The sequence below is a fragment of the Mirounga leonina genome, unplaced genomic scaffold (assembly GCF_011800145.1).
Source record: "Mirounga leonina isolate KUSES-001 unplaced genomic scaffold, KU_Mleo_1.0 Mir_93, whole genome shotgun sequence".
Taxonomy (NCBI): Eukaryota; Metazoa; Chordata; class Mammalia; order Carnivora; family Phocidae; genus Mirounga; species Mirounga leonina.
In genome coordinates this window covers 36,820,599-36,839,716 of record NW_023270854.1, presented here as the reverse complement: position 1 = coordinate 36,839,716, position 19,118 = coordinate 36,820,599, and the positions used below count along the sequence as shown (strand labels likewise).

Below are 19,118 nucleotides of genomic sequence, written 5' to 3'. Positions count from 1 at the left end.
TGAGTTCAAGTCCCATGTTGGATATAGAGATTACTTAAATCTTAAAAAATAAAAAAATAAAAAAAGGCAGCGGCCTCCTCTACGGGTAGGACCTGGCTATCAGGGCTTGCTCGTCAGGAGTGTAAGGGAGAGGGGGTGGGAGGGGGGACCCCAGGATGTGGATTCTGTCCTGGTGAAGGAAAGCAGGGAATCAAGGACAGAAAGGGAAGGGGGGGATAAATGGTAGAGACGAAGTCAGGTACCCCCAAATCTGCCTGTGCAGGGAGTGCGGGGCCCCAGCAGCAAGGCAGGAGTGGGAGCCTGCCAGAGAGCCCCGCCTGTGGAAGGTGGGAAAGAGGGGGCTGGGGTTTCCAGCTCTTCCCTAGGCCAGGCTGAAGCTGGTAGAAGGTCTGAGTCTGTTGGACCTGGAGGCCTGGGGCCATTCCCAGGGCTCTGGGCGGGGGGTGGGGGGGGGGGAAGTTGCATGTGTTTGTACTTTGACGGAACGGGAACAAGTCACCGGCAAGTTTACTTTATGACTTATTCCAGCCCGATACCAGACAAATGTTTACTCCCTGTAAGAGTTGAAATCCTAGGGATGAGATTTTCTAAAACGGCCCATGGTTTGAGGACTCTCCACCACAGTTTTCATTCCCCCTCCCCAGCACAGTTTTTTTTTTTTTTTAAGCTGCTTTCTCAGTTAATCATGGGCTCAGACTGTAGATCTTGAAGTGCTGAGAAGCTTCCTGTCCGGGTCCCAGAGGCAGTGATGGCTTCACCAAATACAGTTCTCAGTGTTTTCAGATCTGATGGCAGAAACTGACGGATTTCTAGTGTGCCTGCACCAGCCCGAGTGCTTGGTACTCTGTCAAGTACTACGTGAGTTACGGTTATTCTCCTCACAAGCTTGTTGGAGGCTAAACCCAGCGTGGTCTCCACGGTGCCACGAGTCTGAAGGACCAGGCCCACTGACAGGAGGAAGGCAGTGAGCAGCGGCAGAGCGTCCCAGCCCTGTGCTGTCGGCGGGAGGAGAATCCTCCCGACAGCCACCTAAGCCAGGTCTGGTCCCGAGAGGGAGTCCTTGGGCAGGGGCCTGCTCAGGTGACCTCCAAGTTCAGGGTTGACACAGGCCCCTGAGTTCTGGCTCACGGTAGGCAGGGCCGGCCCTGGGAGAGAGCTCCTGCCTTCTGAGTGTGACTTTGGGGGATTCCGCCTGGTGCCTGTTCTTGGGTTAAACACAGATGCACCCTACGTTGCCATTTCAGGGGCACGTATTTGCCGGAGAGGCTTCTTGTCTAAGGCTTTATTTGGTGATGGCTGGTCTTTGATTCTTGGAGTCAAACAATCCTAGAATAGAATGTTTGGAAGATGTAGAAATCCAGATGGGAGTTTGCGTACAGAAGTAAACAGGGGCAGTTCAGTTCACGGTTGTAGAAACCTAATGGAAGTTTCCAAAGCAGATCACCAGACCGCTGTCTTGTGCCCCTCTTTATCATTCTCGGGATCTTTTCCCTTCGGGGCCACAGGTATCTGGACTTAGTCATTGCTTAGCTGCTGCCTTGTCCATCTGTCAGCTGAGGTGCGCCTGCTTGTATAAACAGGCACTTAATTCTTGAGGTACTGTCACAAAAGTCACTGTTGAGTGACCTAAAGATTCTTCCCTGCTCAACCAAGAGCCCTGGGGAAGAGCCTGTGTTTCTGTCATTGGACGAACCCTGGGTGTACAGAAAGGGGACAGAGCCACTGCCTCAGCGAGGGACCATGAACGAGACCAGGTCAGGTATGACACACGTGGTGAGCACAGAAAGACAGCCAGGAGTGACAAGCAGAAACTTCACCGAGAAGAGGACATTTGGGTTGGAGTTGAAGAATGACCGGGAAGAACAGCAGTGACAGGGCTCAGGCAGGGAGAGGACTGTTCAGGCCGAGGAAACCGGGTGAGCACAGCCCTGAGGAAAGAAGAGCCCAATGGGGACAGTGTGAGCGGGGGCCCCTCCTTCTAGGAAGTCGGGAGCCATGGGAGCTCCGCCGTGACCCTTCCTCCTTCCTTTGCCTCCATTTTCCTCCTATGATAGGCAAGAGCCTTCTTCATACGGGCTTCCAGCTTGCTTCTCTTTCGAAGGATTATCTTGAGAATGAGGAACTCTTAACAGGCTTGCTTCCCAGCTAAACCTTCAGAAAGATGTGATGGATTGATATGCAAATACTAGAATTTAGTACTCCAGGGCCTTGTCTGGTGGCATAGGTTCTGCCTGGCCTCCTACTTACATGTGTAAGTTTAAGTTCTTCCTTCCTATATGGGGCATAAGAAAATTTTTCTTGTGAGCTTGCACAACATGGTGTGAGCTGGGAGCACTTGGCTGTGATATGTAGTATAACCACCTCAGCATTCCAGATATGTCCTGCAGACCTTCACCCCGCCTTATCGTGCACCCTTAACAGTAGCAATCCCTTGGTAAACTGGGAGGTTTGCTCTTCAGCCTAGTAAGAGTGGTCTGGGGTCCACAGTTCCTGCAGGCGGATGACATCACAGAGCCCCCTAGCTCGACAAGGAGGAAAGGGAGACTGGGGGTGAGGTCTGATCTCATGGGTTCCTGGTCCCACAGCTTGTTACAGGCCCACGGGTGTTTGAATCTATGGGTTTGACTTTCAGTCCTGGGTTAACCCCATTATCCCACGGTTAACTCCCGAGTTTCTGTAAAATGTCAGAACAGACCCTCAGTTCTGAGATCTCCCATGCACCCTAACATGCACTAACCAAGTAAGGAAAGAGCAGTAGGAAAGGAAGGCATCCTGCTGGCAGTAGAGAGTTAGGATGGATAAAATAGCATCCCTGACCCTTGGATGGGGTGGGAGCCTGGCTCGAGGGGCAGCTGGGTAGCCAGCCAGGGGGCTCGTGTGCGTACACACCCATGCCTGCATCCACTCAGGACTGCGGCGCATAACCCGACGAAAGCCGAACCAGGACGTGAAGCCGAGCGGAGTAGTGGATGCTGGGGTGCAGGCAGGGAGAGTGGCAGCAGGAGGGAACGTGGGGCAGAACAGACGCCGGGGAGTTCCCAGGACCACTCGATTTCTTTTTCTGCCCCCAGACAAGAGGGAGAACACTTACTGGAAGAGGCCCATGACGTTCCCGGTCTCATACTATCCCCACAAGAAATACTCCCCTCCTCCCACAGGAAGGCCACTCGCAGTTGAGGCAGTAACCTTTGGGCACCAAGGACCACCCTCATCCTGCACACAAAGCAGTAGGATGCTGCAGTGAGGGCCTGGGGATGAGTTGGCAGAGGGGGAGCCGGGGGGACATTCTGAGGCCAAAATCCAATGTGGTTAAGTCATGAAGGAGTGGGGGGGCCCCCAAGGACAGCATAGTGTGGGCAGAGGGGAGGATATTGGGCCTTGGCACATCAGCAGGGGGGGGGGTCCTGGGCATGGGGAGAGCTAACCGTTACTAAATCTGCCTCTGGACACCGAGCCGGTAAGGGACAGCACTAGATTTGAACTAGGGTCTTCAGGGTGATGTTCCTTTCGACTGTTGTCACAGAAAAGGTTACTTTTTAAAACCTTTTCACTTCTAGCATATATTTCAAAGAGCTCTCCCACCAAGAAATAATAATTGCAGCTCACACTAGGTATTATGAACCGAACAATATTCTAGGCACCTTACCTTCTTGACTTCCTTGACTCCTCAGTGAAACTCATTGAAAACTGTTAGATGGGTGCTCCATCTAATAGGTGGGTCCGTGCATGGGCTCGTGGGAGCGGGGACGCCCTGGCCCGTGCGGGACGCTGCGGGGCCTCCCCCCCAGTACCTAGCTCCAGCTGAAACCTCTCCGCCTGTCCTGCAGGAGGGCCACCCGGAGGAGCCCGAGGCTGAGGAGCAAGTCCACGACCGGCAGCCCCAGCAGCCGGAAGAGTACTGAAGCGTCCTGGCCGCTCGCGCCGTCAGCTGTGCGTGGGACCTTTTCTGCTGGAGAGACGTGTGGCCTCGAGCTCAGCCGAAACCAGTCGTTCCCAGTCTGCCGTTAACATCAACGCACTGTTGCATCCGCCAGCCACCGCGCTCGGTTCCCATGTCCTCTGCCAAGACCCATTAGCAGCCGGCCGTCGGGCGGCCTACCTGAGAGATCACAGGGTCGCGTCCCTTCTACTTCACCACTTGGCTGCTTGAGATTGATTCTGCTCTCTTCATTTCTTTCCAGAACAACCCCCCCCTTTTATCCTGGTGTGAAACAATGGTAATTTGATACATGGTATTTACATTGGCATTTCTCAGCCAGCGTCACTAGATGTCAGACATTCGTGGTGCTTTGATGTTTGCAAGTCTAACCTCTGAAGGTAAATTTGGTCAAATTGGAACAAAGGGAAAGAGATACTTGATATGAAAGCCATAAGGACAGTGACTTGTTTTATAGGGAAAAAAAAAATGGAATCAAAACTAGGACTTCAGGGCCCAGCAGTATTTCTCCCTGAGCATGGTAGACAGCTGCAGTTAGCTTCGAAAGACATTCAGTCAAGGACAACACCATCTCCCCTTCGCCTGCTTGTCCCTCCCCTCCCCCCCCCACCCAGGTTCTCATGCTCTCCTCTCTCTCAGGGTCCTCTTTGGTGGGCAGCCACAATCCCCACAAGCTGTCATCAATTACCTACAGTCCAGAGGGGGTCTGCATCGGTGCAGGTCCTCCTGCCTCTCTCTGGCTTTCAGCCCAAAGCCTGTCCTCCGCACTAGGGGACTCCTCCTCCAGAATGACTTCAGGGTGTGCGGCCCTGAGGGGCAGGGCTCTGCGTCGTGCTGCACGCTCGCTGCAAGTGAAGACCTTCTTACTAGGAGCATCATTCCAAGGGAGACTCCTGATTCTGAAGTCTGGTGTTGACACTGGAATGACAGCACAGAAAAAAATCCCTGACTCCCCGTACCTTCTGGAATAAGGAATTTCCCCTCGTTAATACTACGGCCCTCCTTGTCATTGACCTTCGATAACCGTGGCAATTCATAAATAGAGGAAACATCAATGAATTAAAAGCATTCCTTATTTTTTTAACTAATATTTGCACATTTTCTTAGTATCTTTCCAAATCTTTGCCTCTTTTATTCCTTTGACAGATGGTATCCCTTCCTGGATCATTCATTTCACTTGGTTACCTAACTTAGCAGGTGCAGCAACAACAACCAACAAGTGTGCCCGCCCCACTTGCCTCTTAACTGAAAAGCTTCAAATAAATTTCTGAAATATGTATCCTAAAGCTTTGACATTTCTTTATTAACTGATGAAATACTAATTCTCAATTCTAGCATCGGAGCTTTCCACCAAAAGAAGTCTTCTCAAAATCTTTTGCAGCAAAGTGGCATTTGAGTTACAGGTGAACAAGATGGCTTGTATTTTTGAGGTTATTCCAACACGCTGTGCGTAACTGGACAGACATTCGGTGGTGTTCGGTTTCCCTTTCTTCTCTCTCGCGCCTGCTCTGCACGGCGGTGACCCCTCTCTCTCTGGCTCCCGGCAGTGACATCCTCCCGCACTTGCGCACGGAGAGTTGTTGTGCTATGCTCGGCCTCGTGCTCAGCGGTGGGCTCCCTCCCAGCCATCTGTACGGACCTTCCTTTTGGAAGAATAGCTCTTGTAAAGAGGCACAATGAATAATTCCACGCGGATGATCTGTGGGGGGTTCCTCGGCAGGGCCCACTCAGGAACACCCAGTGCCAGGTGGAGGGCGGCCTGGGGGTGGGGGGGATGGCGGCGCAAGTTGCCTAAGCCTCACGGGCACCAGCCGCTCTGTCTCGCCCCCAAAGCCCCAGCCTTGTCAGCTATGAAAACCTATTGCCCCGGTGGTCATACCTGATTCTCCATCCCCGAGTCTTAGCGCCAGCGATTCACGGATTTAGCGAAGAGCTCCATGTTCCTCCTTCTGTCCGCATCTGACCCCTCTTCCGTCGTGCCGGGTCACATGTGACATCACCGATGCTTTGGGGAATCTTGAACAGCTAGGGTTCTCCGTCATCTTCGGCTGCACCCCAGCTTCGGTGCAGACCACCTCCTTTCCCGGGGCTGCTCCTCTCCCCGAGGGCTGTACCCTGTCGTCCTCCCATCTGGGCGGAGAAGCATCCTGTTGTGGGCTCGCCCGCCCTCTAAAGCCAGACTTCATTGTTAGCCCCGCGGCCATGGCTGGTGACAGCACTTCCCCTGCTCGGGTCAGATAGGAAGTGATTGAAGCAGGGGGCACAGAGAGGGCCCGTCTTCTTTCTAAGCAGAAAAGCATAAAAAGGAAAGACAATGACAAACAGCTTGTTGAGCAGAGAGAAGTAAACTCCAGAAGGGAACCAAGAACTCCTCCCTTCCCTGGTGAGTATTTCCATTATTCTGTTAAGGTTTGATATGCATTCAGATTACTTTTACTAAATAGTACACCATAAAGCTTTTGTTATATATTCAATGTAAACTGAAAGGAATGTAAACATATGTATTGTTAATTATAAATAGAGATAAGTAATGACATCATAGATGAAAAAGTCTTATTCAGATGTATCACATTCATTTTACATTACCCTATTGTCGCATGGTAGAATAGTTTTTTTGTCTCTGAATATGTGAATAACTTGACTTGCGTTTATCTTTTTACATATTTAATAAAAAAAAGTATATGTTAAAAGGACTGGATTTACAGATTCTTACATTTTTATGCTAAGGTTTCCTTCCGAGTGAGCATGTGTGTGTGAATAGGCTATTTATGTGGAATCCCGCATCTACCCACATTTTATTATGATTGACAAGGGGGGGGTCAATGGATGGCAAATGTTTTAACAGGAATTAAAGATTAGTATCTGATATCAAATGTAGCAGCTGTGATACCTTTTTAAAAACTTTACCAAAAAAAAAAAAAAAAAAGGTAAGCCATTCCCTTAGGAAAGATTGCACTTGCAGGCACACAGAAGCCTCGCTCCTGCAGCTCCAGCCTGCTCCACCTGGACCAGACAGGGCTGGGCAGATAGGAAACTGGGGGAGCAGCAAGCAGATGTTTCCAAGCTTCATGGCAAAATGACCTAGGATGAGCAAAAGCTCTCGGGTTCAGTGCATTCTCCCCCTCTAGTTTGACGGGGACTTGGACCAACAGTGATGATTTCTACACACCAGTAGAATACCAACTCATAGGCACAGGAATAGGTGAAAAAAAGAAATGCCTTAGAAGCAACGAGGCTGGAGAATGGGACGGCAGCGTGTGGGAGACTTGGCCCAGGAGATGGCAGGTCACGGAGGCTCAACCCATGGGCTCCCCACCCTGCGGGATGCAAGCCTGCCCTAAACTGCTTTCAAGCACCACCTAGAGGCCAGTTTGGTTCCTATACTCTCCTTTGGCGATTATTTCCCATCCATTTGCCTTTAGGCCCTTTTAAGCAGAGAAGTGGGAAAAGCACGGAAGACAAAGATACTACCACTTCTCCATCTACACTCATGTCTGTACCGGGTAAGTGTGTGACAGAAGGCTGAGCCGTTACCTGGGTTGGGAAAGTTCATGCTTAAAACACATGAGTTTCCATTTCATTCCGCCAGCCCTGGGATTTTAAACACTAGCCCTCCCACTTAGACATCTGCACACAAATTGTCCAGAATGCATGTGCTCCATCTTACCTGAAAGACACGCTGGTGGACTCTAGGAAGCACATCACTAGTGGTACAAAAGGGGGGAGGATAACAGGTTTGCTTCACATATTAAATCTGAGACCATCTCTAAAAACTGAACATGTTCCTACTGGGACTATGGGATTATGGGTAGGCCCATGGTGGGTGGGGGGGCACAAAGGGGTTCATGTAATTCCACTAAATTCAAGTTATACGATGCCAGTTCTCTAAAATGAAACCAGTAGCTTCATTTCTGGCCTTTCTTAGTCTTCCTCTTCCCCGCTAGACACAGCTCCTGTGATCCTTCCAGCCCCTGTCACTCGCACATATCACGGACCCGCCCTTTCGGCCCTAACGCCCTGTTGCCAGACCATGCAAGTGTGACAGCAGGGCCGCTCCAGTTCCGGAGAGCTGGGAACTCAGACGTGCACCACTCACTGGAAGAGTTCTGGCTTTGTTGCCTAATGGAAGGCAAACCTTAAAATCCCTTGAGCCCTGGAGGAGCCCTCACATGGCACCGGGACTTCAGATCACAGGACTGCCCGAGGGCAGGACCCCCGTCCCCAGCCCCCACACCTTGTACAGGTAGGGCTCACACAGAAGGTGTGTTCGCTGAGGTGTCCCACCTCCCGCATTGCCTTGAGGATTGTGGAAGGCCCAGCCGAAGCTTATTTCTTGAACGCATTTTTCTTTTTCACTGCAAATGTTGACTCTTTTTAGCTTGTCAAGCTTAACTTCTTAAACCGGTTGCCTGTGGTATTTTGTAACCATTTTCTTAAGACTGAGTATAAATGAAGTGTTTTTAAAGGGTAATAGCATCTCAACGTACCTCTGAATTTAGGATACTCAGTAGGAACTAGCCCAGTACCTAAATGGGTTCTTTTTCAAGAAAAAAGTACATATTTCCTTCTATGTAGCAAACGTCCCTCATTTTCACATTATACTATCTCCCTAGGTCTTGAAGGTTATCTGTATAATTTTTTAGGTGTGTTTATCTTACTAAAATGTTTTGGTTAAATCTGACTGCTCTCACACATTAATTTCTAACCTTTAGATTTTAGAGAAGTAACAAAGAGTTCCCATAAATGCACTCACAATTTTTATCTGATCTAAATTCACAGCCTACCACTAGGACACTCTCTTCTAATCTGACATATTTATGATACAGATGAAATGTGACCTTCTCCCAGGGAAACCTTTTTTTTTTTTTTTTTTACCAGCTCCAAAGTTTTTCCAGAGAGAGAGAGACTATAGAAAATCACCTTAAATGTCAGTCTCTCAGAGGCTAAGCTCTCTCAAAGATAGGTTCGGAGATCATCCTGTCCTGCAGACACAGATACTGTCCCATCACATGAGCAAAATATGGGAGAGGGGGCCAAGAAGGAAAATGTGAATTTTACCTCAGAACATTTTCAATTTTTCTTGAGAGTGGTTTTGAAATTAATGTCACAGAACGCTGACCAGTCACAGCTAAGATATTATCAATACAACATCCAAGGTCATCTAGCTTTCCTTTCTTTTTTAAATTTTGGTAACATTTCCTCGGGGATAAAAACACATTCCTTTTAAAGATTTAATAGGCACAGAATGAACAATTGTATTTGTCATACCTACAGATCTAAAAAGGCTCAAATGGGGCGCCTGGGTGGCTCAGTTGGTTAAGCAACTGCCTTCGGCTCAGGTCATGATCCTGGAGTCCCGGGATCGAGTCCCGCATCAGGTTCCCTGCTCGGCGGGGAGTCTGCTTCTCCCTCTGACCCTCCCCCCTCTCATGTGCTCTCTCTATGATTCTCTCTCTTTCTCTCTCAATAAATAAATAAAAATCCTAAAAAAAAAAAAACTCAAATGTGCTCATTTTTCTCTTCTGAGAACATAATGTGGGAAATTGCAGACAGGTGGTTGTATCTCTACCGTCTCTCCTAAGCAAAGACTTGACAGTGTAGATACTCCCTCGTTAGAACAGTTTTGTTAGCCTCTGAGTATTAACAAGAGGCCCCAAACATTTGTTTGAAAACATTCCTGCTACCAGTTTACATGCAATCTAAAAACCGTCTGCCGGACCACGCAGCCATAGACAGACTCAACCCATGACATGATGAGAAAGCCTCATGCAACTCCTTACTATCCTAACAGGAGAACGATGGCCACGCTCGAGCATCCTGTGCTGTGGTGCTGTCATCCACACCAGTCTGCAGGCCGTGAAAGGTCTCTGCCATTTTCTGATGGGACTATGTATGCTACCGTCCACAAAGAAAACAGAGGTGCGTTTCTAGGGAGAAGTGCCCCCAAACCCGATACGGGTGTGCTTTGGGGCTGAACTTACTGAGGCTTTTGAAGACCTAGAAGGACGACTCTGGACCGCCGGTGCCTGTCGGAGCTGAGCCTACAAGAGCTTTCAGCTCCCTCGTCACTCCCTACTTTTCTAGCTCAGGGGCAGTCATGACTTTCCTACCAAAGGAAAGAGAAGGAAAGACTGCAAAGGGGACAGTGGTATAAGAGGTGATCCCTCTTCCTTTCTAAGATACTTTAAGAATAATCCAGTATCCTTCAAGTCACTTGTCCCTGTTTTGGAAAATAGCATGGGGGTTGGGAGGCAAACTTGATCCTGTCCTCAACCCAGGTACGGCTCACCAAGAACAGATTAGCTTGGGGCAGGAGCTGTGTGCTCACTTCGAAGGGCAGGCAAGGTAAGAACCCAGGCCCTGGGAATGGGGAGACCAGCAGCCCAAGGCCAGCTGAGGTGGGCAGGAGGCAAAGGACTGGCAAGAGGATTCCACCAAGGCTGCAGCTTTGGCAGAAGAGAAGCCCACAGCTCCACGTATCTTGTCCACGGAAGCTCTTCGGTCCTGGGTTCCATCACCACTGCTCCTCTGGAGAAACCATGCCCTGGGAACCAGAGAAGGAACCAGCTGCTGCTTCACAGAAAGAGTGTCTATTCCTGGTCACATTTCCTTACTGACAAAACACAGGAATTTTAAGTGTTGACTCAACTGTGCTCCCGAGAAGAAATAAGAGGGGAAAATTACCAAACGTAGACACTCTTTAAATTTAAAACATCTATCCAGGAAAGCTGTAATACTACCTCAGAAAGACCCGAAAGAATTTTGTAAGCTAAAGAAAGGGGGAAGGGGAGAGTGTTTTTATTTTCTCCTCTGATTTAATGGTTTTCAAAAGCTTGAGCATGAACCACGGGTGAAGCACAAGTCAACAGTGACTTTTTACTCCTAATATCACATCACTATCCCTCAGTTACTCTAATGGAACTCTAAAAGAAGAGCATTCTGCATCCATACCTGCCTCAGTCCAAAAATACGTAAAGCAGTTCCTTTTTTAAAAGCGTATACTACATATCTGAGTGAGGAAATCAGAGCAAGGGGAAATGAAGGGAAAGATGAAGGCAGAAGTAAGGTCAGTAGCCTCACACGTGCCCTGAGGTCTTCTAGACTTTACTAGGATGAAGGGGGAAAATTACCACCGAGCTTCCTAGTTGCCAACGTCAAGAGGTAAGTAATCATTACTCAATTTAAAGAGTCCATAAGCTGAAAACAGTTACTTAAGAGTGCAGATACTTAGATCTAAGAGAAATTTCTCAGGCTCCTAAGAAGAAATTAAGTGACGGAGGGAGCCTGACCGTCACAGCATCTCATAGCTAATACAGTATCTTTCTAGCAGTCCTCAGGACGACCCCGATGACGTAATGCCAAGATGCAATTCAGGAAAAACCAGTCTGCCAGGGACCTAAACTGTGTATGCACAGAAATAACTCTGGAGTGTCAGGCTTCATCCCAGGATAAAACAGGGGTGGGGGGCTTGTGAGCACCCCACTGGTTCCCACAGGTACTCATGTGTCTGTGCTGGGGGCAGGGGAGGGAAATGGCCTAGGCCCGCTCCTTTGTTCCTGGAGGGCTCTCCCAGTGGTCACTGTCCCTCCAGTTAAGCTCTGAGATGAGTAAATCACCCTCCCACCTGTAAGCCCCAGGCATTTTTCAAACTGCTGCTCTTGTGCTATATTTCCATGGGCTGTTTGTTGTGCTGTCTCTTTAAGGGCAGGGATTCATTTTCCTCTCAGAGTGGAGCCCGCTAATTTTTAAAATTCCAAGGCTTAATCCCACTGGCTGTAAGAGCTCATGAAATTTGGCCCCTCTGGTTTTCAAAGCCAAAGGTTACAGGGATTCATCTTCCCCGTGCAAGCTCCCCAGTGTGACTATTTCCCTCCCCTCTCTGTGCCCACAGGCCCTCCCCCCCAGGGGACAGCCCTGCAGGTCCATTTAGCTCCCCGCCACATCCCCACCCTTTCTTACCCTCTTCCATATGGCCTCTTCTCTTCATTTAGCTGTGGAATTTGTTCTGCCAGTCTTGGGGTCATTGTTAAGGGTCTCACTGATGCCTTCCACTCTTTTCTCAAGTCCAGTGAGTATCTTTATGACCATTATACTTTAAATTCTCTGTTGGGCATATAACTTCTCTCCATTTCACCTAGGTCTCTTGCTGTGATTTCATCCTATTCTTTCATTTGGGGCATATTTCTCTGTCTCCTCATTTTGTCTAATTCTTTGTGTCTGTTTCTATGTGTTAGGAAAGTCAGCCATAGGGGCGCCTGGGTGGCTCAGTTGGTTAAGCGACTGCCTTCAGCTCAGGTCATGATCCTGTGGTCCTGGGCTAGAGACCCAGATCGGGCTCCCTGCTCAGCGGGAAGTCTGCCGCTCCCCCTGCTTGTGCTCACTCACACCTCTATGTCAAATAAATAGATAAAATCATTAGAAAAAAAAAATGTTAAAACAGAAAAAGGGAAAGCAAGCTACATCTCCTGCTCTTGAAAGCGGTAGCCTTATGAAGGGGTCCTATAGTGCCCTGCAGTACAATGTCCCCTGTTCTCCGGAAACTGGTGCTTCAGGACTGTCTTCTACATGTGTTGGATGCGCCCAGTGGTTGTGACTGAGCCACTTTTTCCTTCATCCAGTCGTCTACTGTGGCTCTCTTGGCCTGTTGTGGGCAGCGTTTAGACCCTCTGGTGTTAGTGGGCCAATCTGGGGCTGCCTTTGGCTTGAGTTGAGTGAGACCAGGCGTTTGCCAGAGATGCACTAGCATCCAACTGCAGGGTGCTTTCTCTGTGTTGTCCTCTGAGAAGCTTTTCTTGGTGGCAGGGCCTGCAATCAGACCAGCTGTCTGCCCCCAGCCCACTGCTGGGGCTGCCATCTGACTGGTATGTGTGGTTATCTTTCCCTCTTCCCAAGACAATAGTCACTTTGGAGTGGTGCTGGCCCCTGTTGGGGCTGCCTGCACACTGCCAGGCTCGTGGCACCGCTTTGGATGGTCTCCAGCCAACAGTGTATTGGGGGGTGCAGATCCACAGTGCGCGTGTGGGCAGGATGCACAGTGTTAGCAGGATCCCCTGTGAAAGGGGACTTGCCACCACCAGGACTAAGGCAGGCCTGGCTAGAGGGGGTGGATCTGCTAGAGCTGGATACCCTATCCAGCAAGGCCGTCATTCAGAACAGGTGAGAGAGTTTCCCAAACAGAAGGTAAAGGAATCCATCACCCCTAAACCAGCCTTACAAGAAATGTTAAAGGGGGTTCTTTGAGTGGAAAGGAAAGACCCCAAGCAGGAGTAAGGAAAATAGGAAGCACAAAGGTGTAAAAATTAAGTATCTATAAAAATCAGTCAAGGGGGAGCGCCTGGGTGGCTCAGTCGTTAAGCATCTGCCTTCGGCTCAGGTCATGATCCCAGGGTCCTGGGATCGAGCCCCGCATCGGGCTCCCTGCTCTGTGGGAAGCCTGTTTCTCCCTCTCCCACTCCCTCTGCTTGTGTTCCCTCTTTCGCTGTGTCTCTGTCAAATAAATAAATAAAATCTTAAAAAAAAAAAAATCAGTCAAGGGATTCACAAAATAAAAGGATATAAAGTATGACACCATATAAAACACTTTACAGGTTATAAAATGGTTGCACAGGGGCGCCTGGGTGGCTCAGTTGGTTAAGCGACTGCCTTCAGCTCAGGTCATGATCCTGGAGTCCCGGGATCGAGTCCCACATCGGGCTCCCTGGTTGGTGGGGGGTCTGCTTCTCCTTCTGACCCTCTTTCCTCTCGTGCTCTCTGTCTCTCATTCTCTCTCTCTCAAATAAATAAATAAAATCTTTAAAAAACAAACAAACAAACAAATGGTTGCACAAATAACCATGTAGTAGAGATTGCTGGGAAGATGGCAGAGTAGGTTTCCCAAACAAACAAAAGATAAAAGAATTCATGACCACTAACTAGCCCTACAAGAAATGTTAAAGAAGACTCCTTGAGTGGAAAGGAAAGACCGTAAGTAAGAGTAAGAAAGTAGGAAGTACAAAAGCAGTAAAAATAAGTATAACTATAAAAAAATCAGTCAAGGGACTCACAGAAGGATGTAAATTATGACACCATATACCTAAAATATGGGGGGGAGGAGTAAAAAATGGGTTCAAACTTAAACAACCATCAACTTAATATAGACTACTCTATGCAGAAGATGTTCTATACAAACCTAGTAATAACCACACACACAAAAAAAAGTAATAGCTATGCAAAAAATAAAGAGAAAGGAATCCAAGTATATCATTAAAGAAAGCCAGCTAATCATGAGAGAAGAGAGCAAGGGAAGAAAGGAACAAAGAACTACAAAACAACCATAAAACAAGTAACAAAATGGCAATAAATGCATACCTATCAATAATTATTTTGAATGTAAATGGACTCATGCTCTAAACAAAAGACATAGTGTGACAAATAAAAAAATAAGACCCATCTATATGCTGCCTACAAGAGACTCATTTCAGACGTAAAGATACATGCAGATTCCAAGTAAAGGGATGGAGAAGCATTTATCATGCAAATGGAAGTGAAAAGAAAACCAGGGTAGCAATACTTAAAACGGAAAAAATAGGCAAAAAACAGACTAACAAGAAACAAAGAATGACATTATATAACCATAAAGAGAACAATTTAACAAGAAGATGTAACAATTGTAAATATTTATGCACCAAACATGGGAGCACCTAGACACATAAGGCAGTTAGTAACAAACATAAAGGAAGTAATCAATAGTAATACAGTAATAGCAGAGGACTTTAACACCCCACTTACATCTAGGGACAGATCATCCAAACAAAATTGACTAGGAAACAATAGCTTTGAATGACACATTGGACCAAATGGATTTAAGAGATATATACAGAACATTCCAGCCTAAAACAGCAGAATACACATTCTTCTCAAGTTCACATGGAAGATACTCCAGAATAGATCACATATTAGGCCACAAAACAAGGCTCAACAAATTCAAAAAGATGGAAGTCATACCATGCATCTTTTCTGACCACAACGCTATGAAACTGAGATCAACCACAAGAAAAAAATCCAGAAAGGACACAAATACACAGAGATTAAGTAATATGCTACTAAACAATGAATGGATCAAGAAATCAAAGAGGAAATCAAAAAATACATGGAGACAAATGAAAATGAAAACACAATGATCCAAAATATTTGGGATACAGCAAAATCTCTTCTAAGAGGGAAGTTTATAGCAATACAAGCCTACCTTAAGAAGATAAATCTCAAACAATCTAACCTTACACCTAAGGGAGCTAGAAAAAGAACGAACAAAACCCAAAACCAGTAGAAGAAAAGAAATAATAAAAATTAGAGCAGAAATAAAATAGAAACCAAAAAAAACCCAGAACAGATCCATGAAACCAGAAGCTGGTTCTTTGAAAAGATCAACAAAACTCTTGGGGGGGGGCAAATAAAATCAAAAATGAAAGAGGAGAAATAATCAACACCCCAGAAATACAAAGGATTGTAAGAGAATATTGTAAGAAATTATATGCCAACAAATTTGACAAGCTAGAATAGACAAATTCCTGGAAACATATAATCTCCCAAAACTGAATCTGGAAGAAATAGAAAAGTTGAACAGACCAATTATCAGCAATGAAATTGAATCAGTAATCAAAAAATTCCCAACAGGGATGCCTGGGTAGCTCAGTCGGTTGAAGTGTCTGACTCTTGATTTCAGCTCAGGTCAAGATCCTGCCCCCCCCACACCCCCCCGCCAGCCACAGCTGATGGTCTAGAGCAGACACCAACCTAGGGGCAGTCAATCTGGGGTGGCCAGTAACCACATAGCCTGACTCTACGAGCAGGGCCCATCACAGAGTCCTCTGCCTGCCTCTCTCTCTCATTTGTACTAAGGATTAAGGACCGAGCCATGGAAACTAGACTGAGATGCAGAATGAAGGGAGCCCCGAGGAAGGATCATGGTAAGCAGATGTTCTACATAAAGCAGAAACAGAAGATGGAAAAAGCAAAAGGAAAAGAAAACAGACCCTCAAGCAAGAACCAGGGAACGACATTTTAACTAATCCATAAACATCGGCTGCTTCCTTGAACCCTGAACACCCACCAGTTGTTTTATTCTTGAAATCCAGTTCATCAGTTTTATTGATGTGATGTGTAGGTGTGATCTTAAAGTCAGAGAAGCAACTTAAATGAATGTCTTCCTTGCAACCTAAGACATTCTCATGAAATGAGTCTCTTGAGAGGGAATAACTTGCCCAAGTTTACAGAACAGAAGGGACCTTCAAGACAAGCTGATCCCAAGCCCAGCTGACCTTCAAGCCAACAGCCAGCCCCACCCGGTGGCTGTGTGTAAAAAAGTGTCCTGGATGTCCAGCCCCCTTGAGCCTTCAGATACCTCTGAGCATCCACACAAGCATGGAGAGACCCCGAGCAAGAACTGCCCAGCCATCCCATAGAACCACCGAAATAACAAACTGGTATAAGACACTGAGAATAGGGTGGTTCATGACACAGCAACAGATAACTTACAATGTAGTTACTAGTGAGGGACAAGTTTTATGTTGTTGCTTTGTGCACGCATCATGCAGAGAGAATATGATTTCCATCCCATGTCTGCTATCACTGCTCTAAAATCATTTGGCACATCGCTTCGTTGAGTTTCATAAAACAAAAACGTAAAATGAGAGCATTAGACTACATGATCTTTGAGATTCCCTTTTGGGTTCTTTAAAATTCTGATTGCCAACAAATGACACAATCCAAACACGGCCTGCAGGGCTGGTGCCCCAGGCTCAGCAGCTTTCCTCCTTATAAACTATGGAGGGGAAAGAAAAGTCAAACGTGAAATAAAACTGCTTTTAGAGGCACAGTTGGTGCTTACAATTTTTTTGAATTGAAATATCACTTTCATGGGTACTTTGACTTAATTTCAACTGTTTTTTCTCACTCACTTACTTGATCTGAGGTCACTTCCTAAGCCAGTGAAGTAAGAGGAAACACAGACAGGTCCAAAGTGAATTGTCAACACAGACCAGTTAAGTAATCATTTCCGTTTTGAAAATTCTTTCACTCTCCTCTGGAGGCTTGTATCAAGGTTCCCAACGTTTTCCAACCAATGGGCATGTCTACCCAACCTCCTGCCCCTTAGGTTATTCCTCCCCGGGGCAGCCGAGCAGGTGGAAAATACAAGCAAGTCACCCTTTACGTACGACAGACACCCAGCCTTCACAGAAGCCCCCCTCGGCAACAGGGACATGGCCTCACCCGCCTCCACCCTCTTTCTGGCACTTTTTTTTTCACTCCTAAGAAGGAAGAAAAGATCATGTATTTACCGCACCCTCTGCAGTGAACAAGGCACAGTTTTGTTGTGTTTTTTTAAAAGATTTTATTTATTCATTTGAGACACAGAGATACAGAGAGAGAGAGAGCACGAGCAGGGAGAGAGGCAGAGGGAGAGGGAGAAGTAGGCTCCCTGCTGAACCAGGAGCCCGATGTGGGACTCGATCCCAGGACCCTGGGATCATGACCTGAGCCGAAGGCAGACGCTTAACCATCTGAGCCACCCAGGCGCCTCAAGTTTTTGACACCGTGAACAGGACGAGTGTCAAAGCCTCCAGGCTTTCCAGAAGGCCAATGGCTGCCCCGTGCAGGAACACACAAACATGGCTGGGAACCAGGGAGCCGGCGCTGGGGAAAGGAAGCCCATCACAAGTCGCTGTTACCTATAAAAATGTCCCTCTTCCTCCTGCCCTGCTCTCTCCCCCAAACTTCCTTCTCCTGAGGACAAAAAAAAAAAAACCTGGGCTATTTCCAAAGTGTAGTTTATGGGAAATGCTTCCTTTGGATAGATTTCTTTATTGATTGTGATTTAAAAAACAGCTCAGGGATAATTTTAAAAACATATTTTACTGGACATGCCCTTCACTTTCAACATAGAAATCACACTAGCTACCTTTCTCTGTATTCCCAACTTCCGAATATCCAGGGAAGAACCCTAGCCACTGCCGTGTTCACCAGGACATTAGCTCCCAGTGGCCTGATGAGACCAAACCGCACATTCTGCTTTAGCCACCTCTGATGAAGAAAACCACAGCAAAGACGGTGACCCCGCAGATGGTCCATCCTCTGACGTGCCCAGGGGCACTCAGTGACTCATCACCCGCACGATGCATAAGGACCCATCCTGGCAGTCTCGCATGTTACTAGGCACTTTGCTGAAACTTACTCGGTTTGCTTATCTGGAACAGGGATAGTAACAGTAGCCCTGTTGGATGCCCACGGTCTAGCACATCAAAGGCACTCAATAAATAATAGTTACATGCATGCATGCAAACAGCTTAGCATTGTGCCTGGGACACAATGAGTACTCGGTACATTGTTGGCTGCTACAATTAATGGGAGTAGTAAGAGTGGTGGTATTATTTCTCTCAATCCATGCCTGAACTCAAGTGTGGTGTGAAAAGAGGATACTCTCTGCTCTCCAGAGAGGCTGCTATCCAGAGACAGGACGTACACCCCTGCTCATCTTCACATCCCCATCACCGCTGTTCTCCTTTCTAGCTCTAAATGCCCACCTCTTCCCCCCACAGTCCACTCACCACTATGCACCCAACTCTTCTGGTTTATGTTAAGTCCCAAGAAGAATAAAAATTTCCATAGTTACCTGGAAAATGAAAAGCTTTCTGCTCAATATTAAGTGCTGGAAATCTTTGGATCTACCTGTTCTCAATGGTCTCTTTGGACAGAAAGGGGACTGGAGATCATTGGTCACCTTGCGTTGCATCACCGCAGGTTTCTCTTAAAGGAGTTCTCTTCTGTGTTAAATGTTAACATTATATTGTGATTACTGACATTTAAGCTGCTATTCATACTATGGTATGATTTCAGGGGTGGGACCATTTTGTCTACGAATTTAATATCCCCAGCATCTAGGATTTTGAGCATATAGAAAAATGCAGTATGTAACGCTCGGTCATTAAGTGTCTGCCTTCGGCTCAGGTCATGATCCCAGGGTCCTGGGATCGAGCCCTGCATCGGGCTCCTGGCTCAGCAGGAGTCTGCTTCTTCCTCTCCCACTCGCCCTGCTCGTGCTCTCTCTCTATCTCTGTGTCTCAAATGAATAAAAAATCTTTAAAAAAAAAATAAAGAAAAACTCAGTATGTTTACCAAATAAAGGAAGGGAAAGGTGCAATGATAG

The 19,118-nt window shown here is 47.2% G+C and overlaps 1 protein-coding gene and 1 long non-coding RNA gene across 5 annotated transcripts in view; one reads left to right on the top strand and one right to left on the bottom strand.

Moving 5' to 3' along the window:
- Positions 1-6,627, top strand: part of MAPRE2 (microtubule associated protein RP/EB family member 2) — a 153,474-nt gene extending 146,847 nt beyond the window's left edge. For all 4 annotated transcript variants that reach the window (XM_034995929.1, XM_034995928.1, XM_034995930.1 and 1 more), the window contains one exon: positions 3,828-6,627. In XM_034995929.1, coding sequence (XP_034851820.1) covers positions 3,828-3,902 — 75 coding nt within the window. In that variant the 3' untranslated portion in view covers positions 3,903-6,627. The remainder of the gene's footprint in view (positions 1-3,827) is intronic.
- LOC118004546 overlaps positions 4,761-19,118 on the bottom strand; it is a 100,176-nt gene continuing 85,818 nt past the window's right edge. Inside the window, exon 3 of the long non-coding RNA XR_004677611.1 lies at positions 4,761-6,221. This is a non-coding gene — a long non-coding RNA (uncharacterized LOC118004546). The remainder of the gene's footprint in view (positions 6,222-19,118) is intronic.